Source organism: Peromyscus leucopus, chromosome 7 (assembly GCF_004664715.2).
Source record: "Peromyscus leucopus breed LL Stock chromosome 7, UCI_PerLeu_2.1, whole genome shotgun sequence".
In the NCBI taxonomy this organism is placed as follows: Eukaryota; Metazoa; Chordata; class Mammalia; order Rodentia; family Cricetidae; genus Peromyscus; species Peromyscus leucopus.
Genome location: NC_051069.1, coordinates 95,799,880 through 95,815,145, shown reverse-complemented (window position 1 = coordinate 95,815,145; position 15,266 = coordinate 95,799,880). Strand labels below are relative to the sequence as shown.

Here is a 15,266-nt window from a genome sequence, read left to right as displayed (position 1 = left end):
ATCCAAATGGATCTCTACCTCCTGAGTGCTAGGATTAAAGGTGTGTGCCACCACTGCCTGGCATCTATGTTTAATCTAGTGGCTTGCTCTGTTCTCTGATTTTCAGACAAATTTTATTAGGGTACACAGTGTATCACCATAGTTGTAATAACAAGTGTAAATGAGGTGAAAAAATACTACAAGATAATCATCTACAGAGTCAAATACAAATCCTATATATTAATAAAAATTCAGGAAGATAATAAAATTATTACAAAACATACAAATTTAAAGTAAATAGGATAGAGGGCTAGATAGATGGCTCAGGAGTTAAGAGCATTTGGTGCTCTTGTAGAACACCTGGGCTCTGTTCCCAGCACTCACATGATAGCTCACAACCATCTCTGACTCCAGTTCCAGGAGATTCAATGCTCTCTTTTGACTTCTGTGTGTACTACACACATGTGGTACAGCACATACATGCAGGCAAAACACTCATAAAAAATAAAGTAAATACATGAAATGTAATAATAAAAATATGCTGTATATATAGTCAGATACCAACAGAGTGGGAAAATTCTACACACTGATGATAAAATATAAGGCATAATGTACAGAATGGATGTTAGTATATCAGGGATTGATACAGAAAGACACACATCCTCTTTAGGGGTTATGTTTCAATGTTATCCTCTAAGAACACATTGTTTCTATGCGAAGTGAAACAGCCTCTCAGGGTCGGCACAAAAACAGCACATGACAGTGCCCCTCTTTAGCTCTAGGATCTCCCACAGGACCACCACTTGGTTGCTTGTTCTCTGAGAAATAAAACTATTTTCTGCCTTTTAAATTCAGAGTTCACATGCCATTCTGGGGAAATTTCCCAACAGTCTGTGTAGTTCACTTACAGGAACACTGATCAAATTCAGCCTTAGCATTTCTACCTTGTTACCTGAGGAAAAGGCAGAGACAGTGTACTAGGTAGCACTTCTGCCTCTGCTTCTCCACTGTTACAGAAAACCTCATCTTGTTTTCTCTACAGGGATGCCTACAGTAGCTATAGGTGTGAGTTACTGATAGAAGTGATTGTAATGAATCTAGATTTCATACACTACATAGTGGAATACATAATGAAGATCTTAATTGTATTGACCTATATGCACATAATATATGTTTTTCCTCTTATTTATGCTTCTGTTTATCTCTAATGACACAGTACTCTAATGACACAGTACATCTCAAAGACAGGAATTGCAGTAATTAGGTTCATGTGTAGTTTCCTCATGTGATAGATGTGCTTCCAAAAGAAGGATTCAAACTGGTATTCTACAAACTATTGTATGCTTTTAATGCTGAGGCTATCTATTCATTTAAAAATAGATTACCAGTATTCTTTCATAGAGCAGATTATTGATACTGTTATATCCCTTATGATCTTGACTTAAGTTCTCTGAGCCTTTATTTATGACTTTTAAAATAGAACTAATGCTTGCCTGTGTCATACAATTATGTATATCTCCATAGTTCAGTATATTCATGTTGCTTAAGATGATGCCTATGCTCATAAAATTGAGGTTTTATAATTTTAATTTCCTAAAACAATGATTAGTATAAATGGTTTTAGGAGCAAGACTCTTTTTCAAAGAGAAACATACTCATGGGACCTGTATTTGAAAACACAATCTAGATGCTTCAGAATTCAGTTGTTTGTTTGTTTGGGTGCATGTGGGTGTGGAGACCAGAGTTTGGCCTTTATGTTATTTCTCAGGAGCCCTTTACCTTGTTTTTTGAAATAGGGTTTCTCACTGAGACTTGGGGTTCACTGACAGGCTAAGCTGACTAGCTGGTGGGCCCCCTTTCTTTGCCTCCCCAGCATAAGATTACAAGTGTAAGTATTCACACTACACCTGGCTTTTTATGTTGGTTCAGAGGACTGAACTTGGAACCTCATACAGTTGGTACATCACTGACTGAGCTATCTTCTCAGCTTAGCTTTGATGTTTTGATTGCCTACTATTTGCCTAGTTCTGATAGATGTTTGAAAATATTGTAACTTGATGAAAGTAATCATGGGAAGTCCATATTATTATTGCCATTTTTATAGATGAGTAAATTGATGTTAATTGGTTTCCTGAGTCATAGAGCAGAAGTTAATGGAGCTACGATTTCAACCTAACTCTTCTTGCTCCATTCTTTCAACATATTTTCCTATTCCACATTTCAAGTATACATGTGTGATACTGGCAGGAGCCTGGATTTAGAAGTTCAGTGATACAGACTTGGGAAACAGCTGTGTGACTTTGAGCCCACCATATGTCTCCGTGAGCCTCAATTCTTTCCCTGTAAGGTGGCGATCATGGTGCCTGACTAATGAGTAAATCTTCTAAGATATGCCCATAAAATAACCACCACAGGTGACATTTGGCTGTTTTCTACATTCAGGCACTCTGGTAAATATTTGACATGTTATTAACCTACTTAATCTTCACATACACTTGGTGATCCTCTAAAGTTCTTAGTTCCTTGCCTAGCACAAAAGGCATGCTCTGCTAATGATAGTTTCTCATCAATTTTAGCTTAACAGGAAGGGTTTGGTTTCATCATGTACTTCTTGGAAGCCTCTCTGACTGGAACCACCACATGTCTCATGAAGCATGGCATTGATAAGTGAGAAGGGGAGCTTCTGACATAACAGCAAAAACAGTTTCTTCCTTATGAGATTTTCAAACATATATTTTTAGTTGAGATACAGAAATGTGTTCGTGGTCTAAACAGTTCCCATCTGGACAATAGAGGACAGATATGTCTCATGAAAACTCATCTAAAATCAGTTAGATTGGTCAGTTTGTATCTGATTAGTCAGGTCATTTTTGTAGGAATGCATGGTTTTGTTTGTTCTGTATTTATCCTTCTAAACTCTTATTTCTCCTTTTGTACTAAAGGTAAGGTCATCATGAACTAATGATCAGTATTGATGGTGTTCCTAAATATGTAGGTACTGACTATTTTCTAACATAAGACCTTCAACTAAATAAACAAAATTAAGTAGACCCCAGAGATAAATACATAAAAATTTTAGTCAGTGTTAAAAGCAATTAAGTCAAAGCCTTGACCAGAATTTAATAGTTACAGTTAAAAATAGGCAGGCAGAATAAGAATACTGACTGATATTGGGAAGACACTTAGTTTGAAGCTTACTGTGAGGGCGGGCTCTACAGCCTACCCTGCTCTCTCCCTGGTCTGCCTGTGGACTAGCCACACCTATGTTTGGGCTCATGTGCTATCTTGTTCTCTTTATCTGAAAAAAATGGTCATGGTAATACCTACCATATTAATTTTAGAAATTAACACAGCAGTTATTGACCTTTCATAGGCACTCTTTTTAAAATGCAAACTAACAGAGGGCTGTTAAAGCCCTCTAAAATATTTTAAATGATGGTTTTTGTGCTGCCTAACCAGGGAAATATGAGTGAATATTTATCAGAAATATAGAAATAAGAGGATAATAATATGGTAGGGAAGAAATAAATAATGAAATATGCTGCAGTGAGTCAGAAGAAGGTTATGACCTCTGTTGAACCTGCATACCTACTCTGGTGCTTCTGAATGCTTGGAGAATTCCTGTGGAAAACAAAAGTTTTCCATCCCTCTGATTTAATCCCTGAACATGCAGTGGCCTAAGAACTACCCAGTTGTCTGTGCTTGTTGTCCCTATAAAGGGTAAAATGGTGTGCCATGGCAGGATGCGGATGATGACATCCTTCATGCATCTTATAAGTGCAGATAAACTATTGACATCATTAATTATATTCTACATATTAATTTGATTGGGTATAACACAATTATGTTTTATTATAATCATGAACCATTTGATTAATAAATGCTCAAATTTAAATTTTTCCTACAAAATATGCTAGTGATTGGATAAAATATGCTGATGAAGCTACATCCATGCAAATAAAATGATTTGAGTAGCTTCTCTTTATCTTTAGCCTGTACTTAATGTCACTCATATTCTTATCCTCAGTCATTTGCCGTGTAATACATCCTCATGAAGTTAGCCTTTGCTTCTAAGTCATAGCAATGAAATATGTCTCCAAATATTACAAATGTTCCTTAGGGCAAGACTAGCCCCCCATTGAGAGCCATTGTGACTAACTATAGAAATGAGTTTTACTTTTAAAAAAGGAAAAATCTGTTAATTTCTGTTTCACTTTTCTATAGACCCATATCTTTGATACTTAATCACAGTGTGTTAGTCTGTTCCTGAGTTCTTTGTTATTTCTGCCTAATTTGTTGCTCTCTCATTTTCAGTGCCTTATTTTCTTCTGCCTAGTACTTACTCCTTATATCTGTTTTCATATATTCTTGGTGCTTATTCCCTTCCTTTTTATTTTAAAATCTTTTTTTTTTCAAAACTCATTGAGCTTGATGTGGTAGTACATGCCTGTAATCCCTCAAGAGCATAAGGAAAGAAGATCTTGAGCTGTATGTTAGCCTGGGCTACATTGTGAGACCCTATCTCAAAAAAACAGAATCATAACAACAAAAGAAGTATAGGTTAGAACATGGAGTTATGGAAATGAGGTTGGAGACAGCAGTATGAACCTGCCTATCTTAATACAGAGGCAAATGATTGCATATAGACACTTATAAATATCTCTGCATAGACAGGTTATAAAAGATATTAAATGATTACTGTTTGTTATCAATAAAATCCGTGAACAAATATTACAAGACAGAATGGAAAGTCTGAACCAAGTCACTAGCCTCTGCCACTGCGCTACTGGCTCATCGTTCCAAAGGGCCTCGCATTCCTCGGCCCTGCCCTTCTTTCAGTCACATCCATTCCCAATGAAAACCCAACCTCTTGGACCAAAAGGCTCCTTTCAATTGGCTAGCAGTCCAGTGACAGAATTCCTGTAACATTTCCCCCTTTTTGTCTAATTAAGAAGGAAAGGTTCTAACCCTAACAATATAAAACTGTATACAACAAGAATTGTTATCAAGTATTGTCCAGAAGAAGGGAAAGGTAATAACCTTGACAAAAATGAAACTAGATACAAGACTATTATTAAGTAAGAAATAACATTCTAAATGTCCAGTCCATAAGTAATTGGCAAATTTATAGAGATTGCTTCAAAAGCTGTCCTCTCCTGAAGAGTCCAAAGTTTTGTACCTAATGTCTTTTGCCAAGATCTGGGAGAATTGTAACTGTCTGTCTTCAACCCCATCAAAAACCTGAGAAAGAAAATATTACCTGAGTAAGGAGGAAGTACAAGTAAGCAACTTCCAAGAAATGACAGGAACAGCTGTTGCCTGAACAGTCACCCAAGGTTCCTCTTCAATATTGGGCATCAATCTTTGGCCTACAGGCCTAGAATATCTCACAGACCTTTTTCAGAAGCAGGAAATATGAAGGACTGTCCTAGCCTATCTTAGCCAAGTTCAGCAATTGCCTTTCTTTGTGTCCTATTTGCCCAGTTTGGACAGTGTACTATCAGCAGTCGAGGCAAGGACAATTTCTTGCCCTAAAGGCCAGTTTGTGCCACAAAGAAAGCAAACTCCATACGGAGTGTCTTCAGTGCCCATCATCCTCTTTAGAAGTAGATCAGTGCTGCCAGGAACAGACACATCTCATGTCAAGAGAAGTCTTAAATTATTAAAACATTTTAAATGCCATATTCTGTAGGTCTTTGAAGTGTTTGAAGATTACCCATCTATTTGAAGCATATCTCTGCATACCTAGAAAACCTAACTAATATGACTATAAGTTTGATAAATATGGGTTAATACGTGTATTTCTTTATTATCCTATATAGCTTTTTAAAAATTTATATTTTATGTGCATTGGTGTTTTGCCTGCATGTATGTTTGTGTGAAGGTGTTGGGTTCCTAGAACTGGTGTAACAGACAGTTGTGAGCTGCTATGTGGTTGCTGGGAATTGAACCTAGGTCTTCTGGAAGAGCAGTCAGTGCTCTTAACCCCTGAGCCATCTGTCCAGCCCTACTATATAGCTTTTAAGGACTAAAACTTGACATTGCATAAATAAACATGCTATATAGGTAACACCTTAAACAAAAATAGAAACAGATGTACAGTATAAGGACAATAACCTCACATTTGTAACAATATACAAGAAAAATCTTAAATGAAATTAGAAACATACAGTATAAACATTTTTATAAATATACAAAAATATTAAACAGAAGTAGAAACGTATATACAGTATGACAAAAATAACCTTAAATTTGTATCAGTATACAAAAATATCTTAAACTGAAGTAGAAACATATATACAGAATAACAAAATTAACCTTAAATTTGTATCAATATACAAGAATCCATACCAATGTAAATTATTTAAAACCGATACTTGCTTTGCAGATATTAGGGGTAAGAAGTATGTAACCAGAGGCTTTTCTCTGTCCCACCCCATCCTGCAGCCACTTTTAAATAATCACTCAGAGGCTTATATTAATTATAAATGCTTATCCAATGACTCAAGCTTATTACTTACTAGTTCTTACATTTAAATTAACCCAGTTCTATTAATCTATGTATCGCCACATGGCCTGTGGCTTACTGGTTTTGTTTGTTTGTTTGTTTGTTTGTTTGTTTGTTTGTTTTGAGACAGGGTTTCTCTGTGTAGCTTTAGAGCCTGTCCTGGAACTCACTTTATAGACCAGGCTGGCCTTGAACTCACAGAGATCTGCCTGCCTCTGCCTCCCGAGTGCTGGGATTTAAGGCATGTGCCACCACCACCTGGCTGGTTTACCAGTTCTTTGACATCTTGCTTCTTAGGCTGATTGCAGCTTCTGCTGTGACTCCACCCTTCTTCAGCTCTGTCTTCAGTTTGATAGTACCATCTAACCTTATTCTGCATCGCCATTGGCCAAACAGCTTTATTTATCAACCAATGAGAGCAACACATATTCATGGTGTACAGAGAGACATCCCACAGCAGGGGTATAAATGGGTAAAGATATAAGGCTACTGGACTTTTTCAAGGGAAAAGAGTGACCTGGAGATGTGAAGACTTCTTCAGATTGTTTGAATAACCTTCTAAAAAGTCAAAACTTTATCATTGTGTGCAGTGAAGTTGGAGTGGGATAGGTAGATCCTATGAAGACCTTGAAAGGGTGGCTAAGTGACTAGATGGGTATTCTGGAAAGGAAATATGTTTTAAAGACTAGTTAGAAAATTATTATAATGTCCAGAAGAGAGATTATAACAACCAAACTAAGGCAATAAGTAGAAGAGTCCAGATGTGACAGATTTTGATACAGGAAATAGAATGTGGTGACTACTGCAGGATTCTGGCTAAGCAAACTAGTGGACCCCATTCAGTAAGAAGGCAGCTGTGAGTGCAAACAGGCTAGGGAGAAAAACTGTACTCTGTGGACACAACACTGCGGAGCGTGGGCTACAATTTTATAATACAACTAAGTGGAGGTTAGCCACACTGGGTGATATTTGAAACTGTGGAGGTGGTTAAGATGCCCAGCTATGTTTGTAAAGTGCTGTAAAAGGGAAATGGACTAAATGTGAGTGAAGGTCATCAATAAATTATATATAAGCATAGAGGAATTGTAGGGAGTTTGGCATCTGAATTGTATGTGTTTGGTAGAAGGTACATATGGGTAAAATGATATACACTGTCATTGTGATAGACAAAACACTAGCTTCAGTGATCTTCCAAGGGATCAATACATACTTTGCTAGAGAAATCCAGAGATAGTGAGGTTGATAGGGTGGTACATTTTCAGGGCTTTCTTTTTGTAAAGAAAGAAGGGTGTAATTTATGAAAAACTATAGCACATTTCAACTAAAAGTGACTAGCAATTTCATAAATCCAGAAAATGTCAAGAAAAAATGTTAACAAGACAAGTCTTTTGAGTCTTCAACTGCTGGACACTTCTTTAATGTCTTGACTACTTGAACAAGATGGAACAATGTGCAAGTCAGACAGGAAGGCCTGCGCATGCTCCTACCAGCACCTCTCACTTTTTACTGCCAGCTGAGTTATAAATCACAAACACCGTTTTAAAGCATTCTCCCTTCCCCTTTGTTTAGAAGGAGTTCTGTAATCAGGAAGCTATCCTCAGAGCTCTGGAGCTCTGTTTAACCATTCATCATAACAGTTAGGAGTACATGAAGCTTACTGATTTGACTAAGAAGTCCAAAGAGCTACTGATTCACTAACAAAATCAATCTAGTTACTTGCCTCCTTTATGTGAGTGGCTTCTAAACAATCCTTTTCATTTAGAAACTTGTGGTTCATCATACTTCTAGATGGAATATTGTTCTATAACCCTTACACTGGTGTTTTCTTCTGGAAGTGGGCACTTCTGAGTGATCAGTTAAAGATTCTGAGATCCTGTGGATTTTTCTTTGTTCACAGATCCTGTTTTCTACACTTGTTAGGACTGAATAAGGGCTTGGGGTAGGAATCTAGAGTGTCAAATGGAAATTTCAGGAGATGACCCAAATGTCTGTGTTTCATTGGAATGTCCATTAGGTGGAGGAGTTTATTTGTAGTAGTTCTCTTTGAATTAACCATTTACAGAGTCACTAAGCATTAGACTGTAACAGAATTATGCTCTTCCTCTATTGTTGCTTTTGTCTCAATCCTTAATTTCCTTGGAAGAAGGAACGTTTAGTTCTTACACGTCCAGGAATCCAGCCATGTCTGTTAAGCTTTCCATCACCTAGACCACAGAGTACTTCAGCCACTATTCTCAGAAGCTTTTCATATTCTCGTCCACATTGCCAAAGTTTAGTAGGGCTTTCCTCTAGGGCTAGTATAACGACAATTGGATGACAACAAATTCTTGAAGTTTTTTACTCCAAAAGAATAAGAAATGTTGGGGGGGGGGAGCCACACAGAACAGAGAAGATAATTGTTCAGAACTGGCAGATGGATTGCACAATCGCATCTCATTTTTCTAAATAACCAAAGCCTGGATGTTTTTACTCTTGCTAGGATTATATGACTACCAGGAAACTCTTTACAGGGAAGAGGATGGGAGTGGGACTGACCTTTAAAAAAAAAAAACTAGGCCGGGCGGTAGTGGCGTACACCTTTAATCCTAGCACTTGGGAGGCAGAGCCAGGCGAATCTCTGTGAGTTCGAGGCCAGCCTGGTCTACAAAGCAAGATCCAGGACAGGCACCAAAACACCACAGAGAAACCTTGTCTCAAAAAAAAACAAAAACAAAACAAACAAACAAAAAACCTAAAAGTTATTTAAATTCTCAGTTTATTAAAAGTAAAATATGGCATTGTCTTGCTCTTCTGTTAATTTTACTGAGTTGGACCTGCTGCTGCTGACTTGACTCACTCAGGAGAGGCTCCCCTAACCATATGTGAGCTCTTAAGCTCCATGTTAATCACTAGAACATCATTGGTCCTTTTTTTCTTAAGTGGACTTGTTTGCAGCTTAAATATAAACTGGAAAGGGATACCTATTAGCCTATTTTTTAATGTTTCAAGAAGCAATGACATCTAGGCCGTCTGATAATAAAGTGCCGTCAGAATATAACATTGACAGCAACTGGTAGAAACAGATGCAGAGACTCACAGTCAAACATTAGGCCAAGCTTAGGGAATCCTGCTGAAAAGGGAGAGGAAGGATTGTAGAAGCCAGAGGTGTCCAGGACACCACAAAAAAAACCCACAGAATCAACTAACCTGGGCCCATAGGAGCTCACAGAGACTATGTGGGATTTAGCCCTCTACATATGTGTGACAGTTCTGTAGCTTGGTCTTCTTGTGGGACTCCTAACAGTGGGAACAGGGCCTGTCTCTGACTCCTTTCCTGGCTTTTGGGACTCTACTCCTCATACTGGGTTGCCTCACCCAGCCTTAATACGAGGGAAGGTGCTTAGTCTTACTGCAACTTCTATGCCATGTTTTGTTGCTATCCATGGGTGCCTTCCCTTTTCTGAATAGAAACAGAAGAGGAGTGGAATGGGGGAAGGACCTAGGGGGAGAAGGGGGAGGGGAATCTATGGTCAGGATGTAACATTAATTAATTAAAAAAAAAAGAATATAACACTAAACAGACAAACCATTTATGGCAGAAAATAAGCTGAAGTGTTAATCAGTCAGGTTTGAAAATGTTCATTTACTGAATACCTATGCAAATTGTTACCTCAGCTGCTAAATATACCTCATTAAAGATTCATATGGTAAAGAAAAAGCTAATGTCATGGCCGTTTCTAAACAGTAGTATTTGTTGAGAAAAACCTTTCTCTATCAGGAATTATCTCCCCCAACCTGTGTGTGTGTGTGTGTGTGTGTATGTGTAGAGCTAGAAAAGAAAGAACTCATTCTACTTCAGAGATGAAGATATTTTCCCACTCGAAAAATATGTATACCTGGTAATGTAGCTTAGTAACAGAAAATAAGTTTAGTATGAGGCCTTGGGTTCAATCCTTAGCACCCCCCAAAACTTATAGACATGTGTGTGTTCAAGTGTGTGCATACTAGGAAGGATTAATTTTAAAGTTTGAAAATTATATATGTATGTGTTACATTAATATGTACATTGTTATATGCATATCTGTAAGAATTCATTTTAATATCTACTCTTTCTCCAAGTTAACAGTAAAAAGAACCTTATCTAATTGTAAAGCATATACTCATTTCTGCAGGAGAGTGAAAAGTCCTTTTCTCTTCAAACTTAGTGCTATGCTTTGAGCCACTAAGCTGGATGTTTTAAATTCTGGTGAGTCATAAAATATGTCCTTCTGTTACAGATGTAACAATGAGAGTGAGTGGACCCAGATTCATGAGAACATCATCCGAAAGTCAAGTACCAAGTACTCTGCCCCCAGTGCCAGCCATGGTGATGTATTTCTTTGGCTAGGAAATTTTGTGTTGCATTTGTATATGCCAATTCAGTGGTTGGTGTTGATTGACTGCTGTGTAAAGTTTAATTTCTTGTCCACATTGTTTCCTTCTTTTCTAGTAGTAGTTCTTTATATAGTCATTTAAGACCTTTTTAGTATCTGCTGACTAAAATACATTTTGATCTTTTTAATAATGAAATCTATACACTTTGCAAAGTAACTTGAACTCCAATACAGTGAGCAAAATGTTTCAAGTTTTGTTACATTGTGAAGTCTGTTTTCTTGAACAAAAAAGACAATTAGTATCAGTTCTCTTTCTACTCCTATTGAATGTCAGCATCTTGAAGAAAGCCTAACACTAATGATTATTTTTCTAAAAAAATATCAGGGCAATGGTGTAAGTTAGTGATAAAATGTTTGCCCTTGCCGGACGGTGGTGGCACCCGCCTTTAATCCCAGCACTCGGGAGGCAGAGGCAGGCGGATCTCTGTGAGTTCGAGGCCAGCCTGGGCTACCAAGTGAGTCCCAGGAAAAGCGCAAAGCTACACAGAGAAACCCTGTCTCGAAAAAAAAAAAAAAAAAAAAACCAAAACACAAAAACCAAAAAAAAAAACGTTTGCCCAACATGTAGCCCTGGTTCTATACCTAGTACTGTGGCAGGAGAAATGGAAAGAGATCAAACTTGATGTCTTTCCTATTACTATGCACAGGGTAGATGTGTGGTTCTGAATAAAAAAATGTCTTGTTTTTGTAGGTCTTATTATTTCCCTACAGCTTTTTCGTGGTGACATGGAACAGATCCGGAGAGAAAATCCCATGATATTTAATAGAGGATTAGCAATTACAAGAAAATTGGGATTTCCTGATGTCATCATGCCAGGTAAGAAGAACTGCTTGGGAATGGGGAGGGAATGGATTATCAGAATGGAGTTTAGTGCTCGTTGCTTGAGCAGGTGGTGAGCTAGTCAGGTGAGCCGTACAGCCATTAGAGTCAAGCAGCTGACTGTAGTCTTCACAGTGGCCCTTTGGGCTCTTGAAAGCATCTGTTCTCTACCAGAAGCCCCTGCATCATGTCCCCCAGTGCAACATGGCAGTGCAGCAGATGGGCATTGTGGAGTTCTGGTGATAAGAGAATCACATGAAATTGCTTCATAGAGATGTTTCTGTAACCTTCTCTTCCTTCACATTCCCTAGTTGAGGATTCTTCATGAGAATTTCCTGCTTAAGGGGAAGAATTTCTCAAAACATGTATCTACACTATCAGAGATTCCCATTTGAATAGGAATTACTGGCACATTTTAATGTAACAGAAAATAGATCATACAAACATTATAGCTTTGGGCATTCAAAATATTACTGCCTGGCCCTTTTCTCAGCAATTGTCTCAATGGAGATCCAGGGCAGAAAGTACGGATTCATTTCCTCTCCAGTATGGTTTTACTAGGCAGATACTAGGCTCATGCTTTCTACTAGGTGGACTGATGTAGAGCTGGAAAAGTATATCCAAATATGCTGTTTAGAGCTGAAAGAGCTGTTAGAAGTGAAAGGGCCAGTTAGAGATTGATGGCAGCTAGTTTGATAACCAAGAAGATGTGAAGGGTAAGGAGCTCAGAACAGGCAAATACCTGGTTGTCTGGATAGATTCTAGGAGAGGTAGACCTACCCTCTCAGTTGAGTTTTAATTCCCTGTACAAAGCTTATTTTGTTAAGAAGAGTCAGACTAGGATGGACTAAATTGTGACTACTTTATAAATCATCTATTAGTCTTCCTGGCTCTTGACTAAATCCTCTTGTTGAAAACATTTGCCAATAACACACCCAAAGGGGAATGTGACTTGAGCATAAAGAAGACCCATACAATGGGTTCCAGCTGCCTTCCAGCTACTCTGTTTGCCCAGAGTAAATTTTCTATTGCCTTCATTCTCTCCCCATGGACACTGTGTGTGTACAGAGCAAGCTGCTGTGCACTGCTTTTGTTTCCTATTCACTAACACAGGAGGCTCTTTGGATGGCAAATTGAGGCCAACTAGATCAATCATGTTTATTGCTAAGTGCTAAGAGACTTCATGCTTATGAAGGGCCTCCATCTGGCTATCATACAGGTGAAGTGTTCCATTGAAAGTTGCTCCTGTACTTTCCTGATTCCATTCTTCAGCCCTGTCTGGACCCTGTAATCAGGGAAAGAAAAGCCCAAACAAGTCTCCGCTTTGCAGCAACGTGGCTTTGAAAAGAGAATAGAGGCTAACTGAAATTGATTTAACAACCCTTTCAAAATTAGATGTCTAGGTGCTAACTGTAGTGGAATAATATGTGTTCTTTGAGTCCTTTTTGTTCTTAAATTTTTTTTGTAGCATATCTAGACATTAACTTCCTAATAGCTCATAGAATTAAAACTAACTAAATAGACTCTAGAACGAAATAAACTTCAGTCAAAATTGTACATAATGGCTGGTAAACAACTCAGTCAGTAGAGTGCTTCCCTTGCAAGCATGAGGACGTGAACTCAATCATTAGAACCTATTTAAAAAGCTGGGTATGGTGATGTATGGTATAATCTCAGCACTCGACCAGGAGGCAAAGACAGGCAGATTCCTGAGGCTTGCTGACCAACCAGCCTAGCAAACTTAGCAAAGCTCCATGCCAGTGAAAAACCCTGTCTCAAAAAAGATCCAAGCTGATCAGCTTCTGAGAAATAACATCTGACTTTCCTTTGACCTCCACACATAAAATATATTTATACAATTACATTAGCAAGATACATTTAAAAAAACAAAATTGTCTACCTATGGAAAAAGACCTGCTCGAGTACTCTCCCTCACTCTGTATCATTGACACTAAAAATGACTGAAAGTGTGTGATGTCAGGCATTAGTGAGACAAGCTGAGGTTGAGGAAATATTCTGTTTCCTGAGAAACTAAAGCATTGTCAGATGATTTTCTCTACAAGGCAAGACATTGGGCATTTCCTGGAGACCTGGGGCCGGAACATATGTGTGCTACTTCTGGGTTGTCTACCCTTGCAGTGCTGAGTGTTATAGCCAAAAGTAAGCAGTATTTTGTACATATTCTGTCCCATACTCTATTCTTTCTCCTCCTTAGGAAAGAGCCTTTTATACAAATGGCCACCCCTGAAATTACGACTATTATCTCCTTATATTGTGCTCCAGTATATTGTCAGAATGGGTCTCACCATCCTTAGATAGGGTGATAGGTTCTGCTAAAACAGGTGTGTGTGTGTGTGTGTGTGTGTGTGTGTGTGTGTGTGTGTGCGCGCGCGCGCGCATGTGCGTTATATTGTGGTCAGTCTGTCTTGGGAACAGTGACTGTAGAAAGAAAAGCCTTGGAGAGTCTCATAAGTCCTAGCCAACCCTCCTGAAGCTGGGTCTTCTAAGAGAATATTGCACCTGGGTTGTAACGATTCCTTAGCTTCAAAGTGCTGGCCAATTTACAAAAAGCTGCAATTTCATCTTCTTGACACATGGACACATGGAGCAAGAACAAGAAAAGAAACTATGTCAGTAACTGTGAGCATATCACACTAAAGTCTGAGAAATTATAGTAAATGAAAAATTAGAATTACTCGTAAGCTGTGATCCTTATTTTAAAAGTATCCAGCATTTGGCAGAAAATATCAGATACTCATATGGAGGGGTCTATTTTTGTCAGGCTGGCCCAGATAGATCCCTATCAAAACATGTTGCTAGAGCTGCATAGAGGAGTTAAGCCAGACTCTAGGCACAGGTATCTAACATGTCATTTCTAAAAAGCTCTGACTTCTTTTCATTGTTTTCTGTGAGAGTTTATACACTTGCCAGGTGAATGCTGTAAGCAAAAGACAACCACCTGTGTGCCATAGCTGAGTCCCTAATTAAGCCCCCTAGCTCTCCTCATGGCCCTTCGTAATGAGCAAAGGCAGCAGTGATTCTGCAGGAATTCTGAGGTCCATTGCCCTTAAAGCCCCATAAAAAGACATGCCTAACAGAAAATGCCATGTTATAAAAGAACAAATACATACAGGAATTTAAGCCTTGATTGATTGAGATAGGATGACTTTGAACTCCTTGTATAAGTGAGTCAGTCTGGCCTTGAACTCTTAATCCTTTTGCCTCTACCTCCCAAATGCTGCTATTACAGGTTGGCCCCACCACACCTAGCTCATAGTTGTTCTTTGTCTTGTGTAAGTATGTGGTGTGTGTGTGTGTGTGTGTGTGTGTGTGTGTGTGTGTGTGTGTTTATATTCATGTGTTTGTGTATGTGTGTATATGTAGAAGCCAAAGGTGTCTTCTGTCACTATCTTTTTTTCTTTCTTTTTTTGAGACAAGGCTTTTCATTGAACCTGGAACTCACCAGTTGGCTAGATTAGCTGGCACCTTGTGTCTCCGTGCTTCCAAATGCTGGAGTCACAGACACACACTGCTGCACTTGGTTTAC

At 38.4% G+C, this 15,266-nt stretch overlaps 1 protein-coding gene across 6 annotated transcripts in view; it reads left to right on the top strand.

Moving 5' to 3' along the window:
- Positions 1–15,266, top strand: part of Dock3 (dedicator of cytokinesis 3) — a 351,820-nt gene that overhangs the window by 210,204 nt on the left and 126,350 nt on the right. For all 6 annotated transcript variants that reach the window (XM_028895352.2, XM_028895351.2, XM_028895350.2 and 3 more), the window contains 2 exons: positions 10,744–10,832; positions 11,591–11,716. In XM_028895352.2, coding sequence (XP_028751185.1) covers positions 10,744–10,832; positions 11,591–11,716 — 215 coding nt within the window. The remainder of the gene's footprint in view (positions 1–10,743; positions 10,833–11,590; positions 11,717–15,266) is intronic.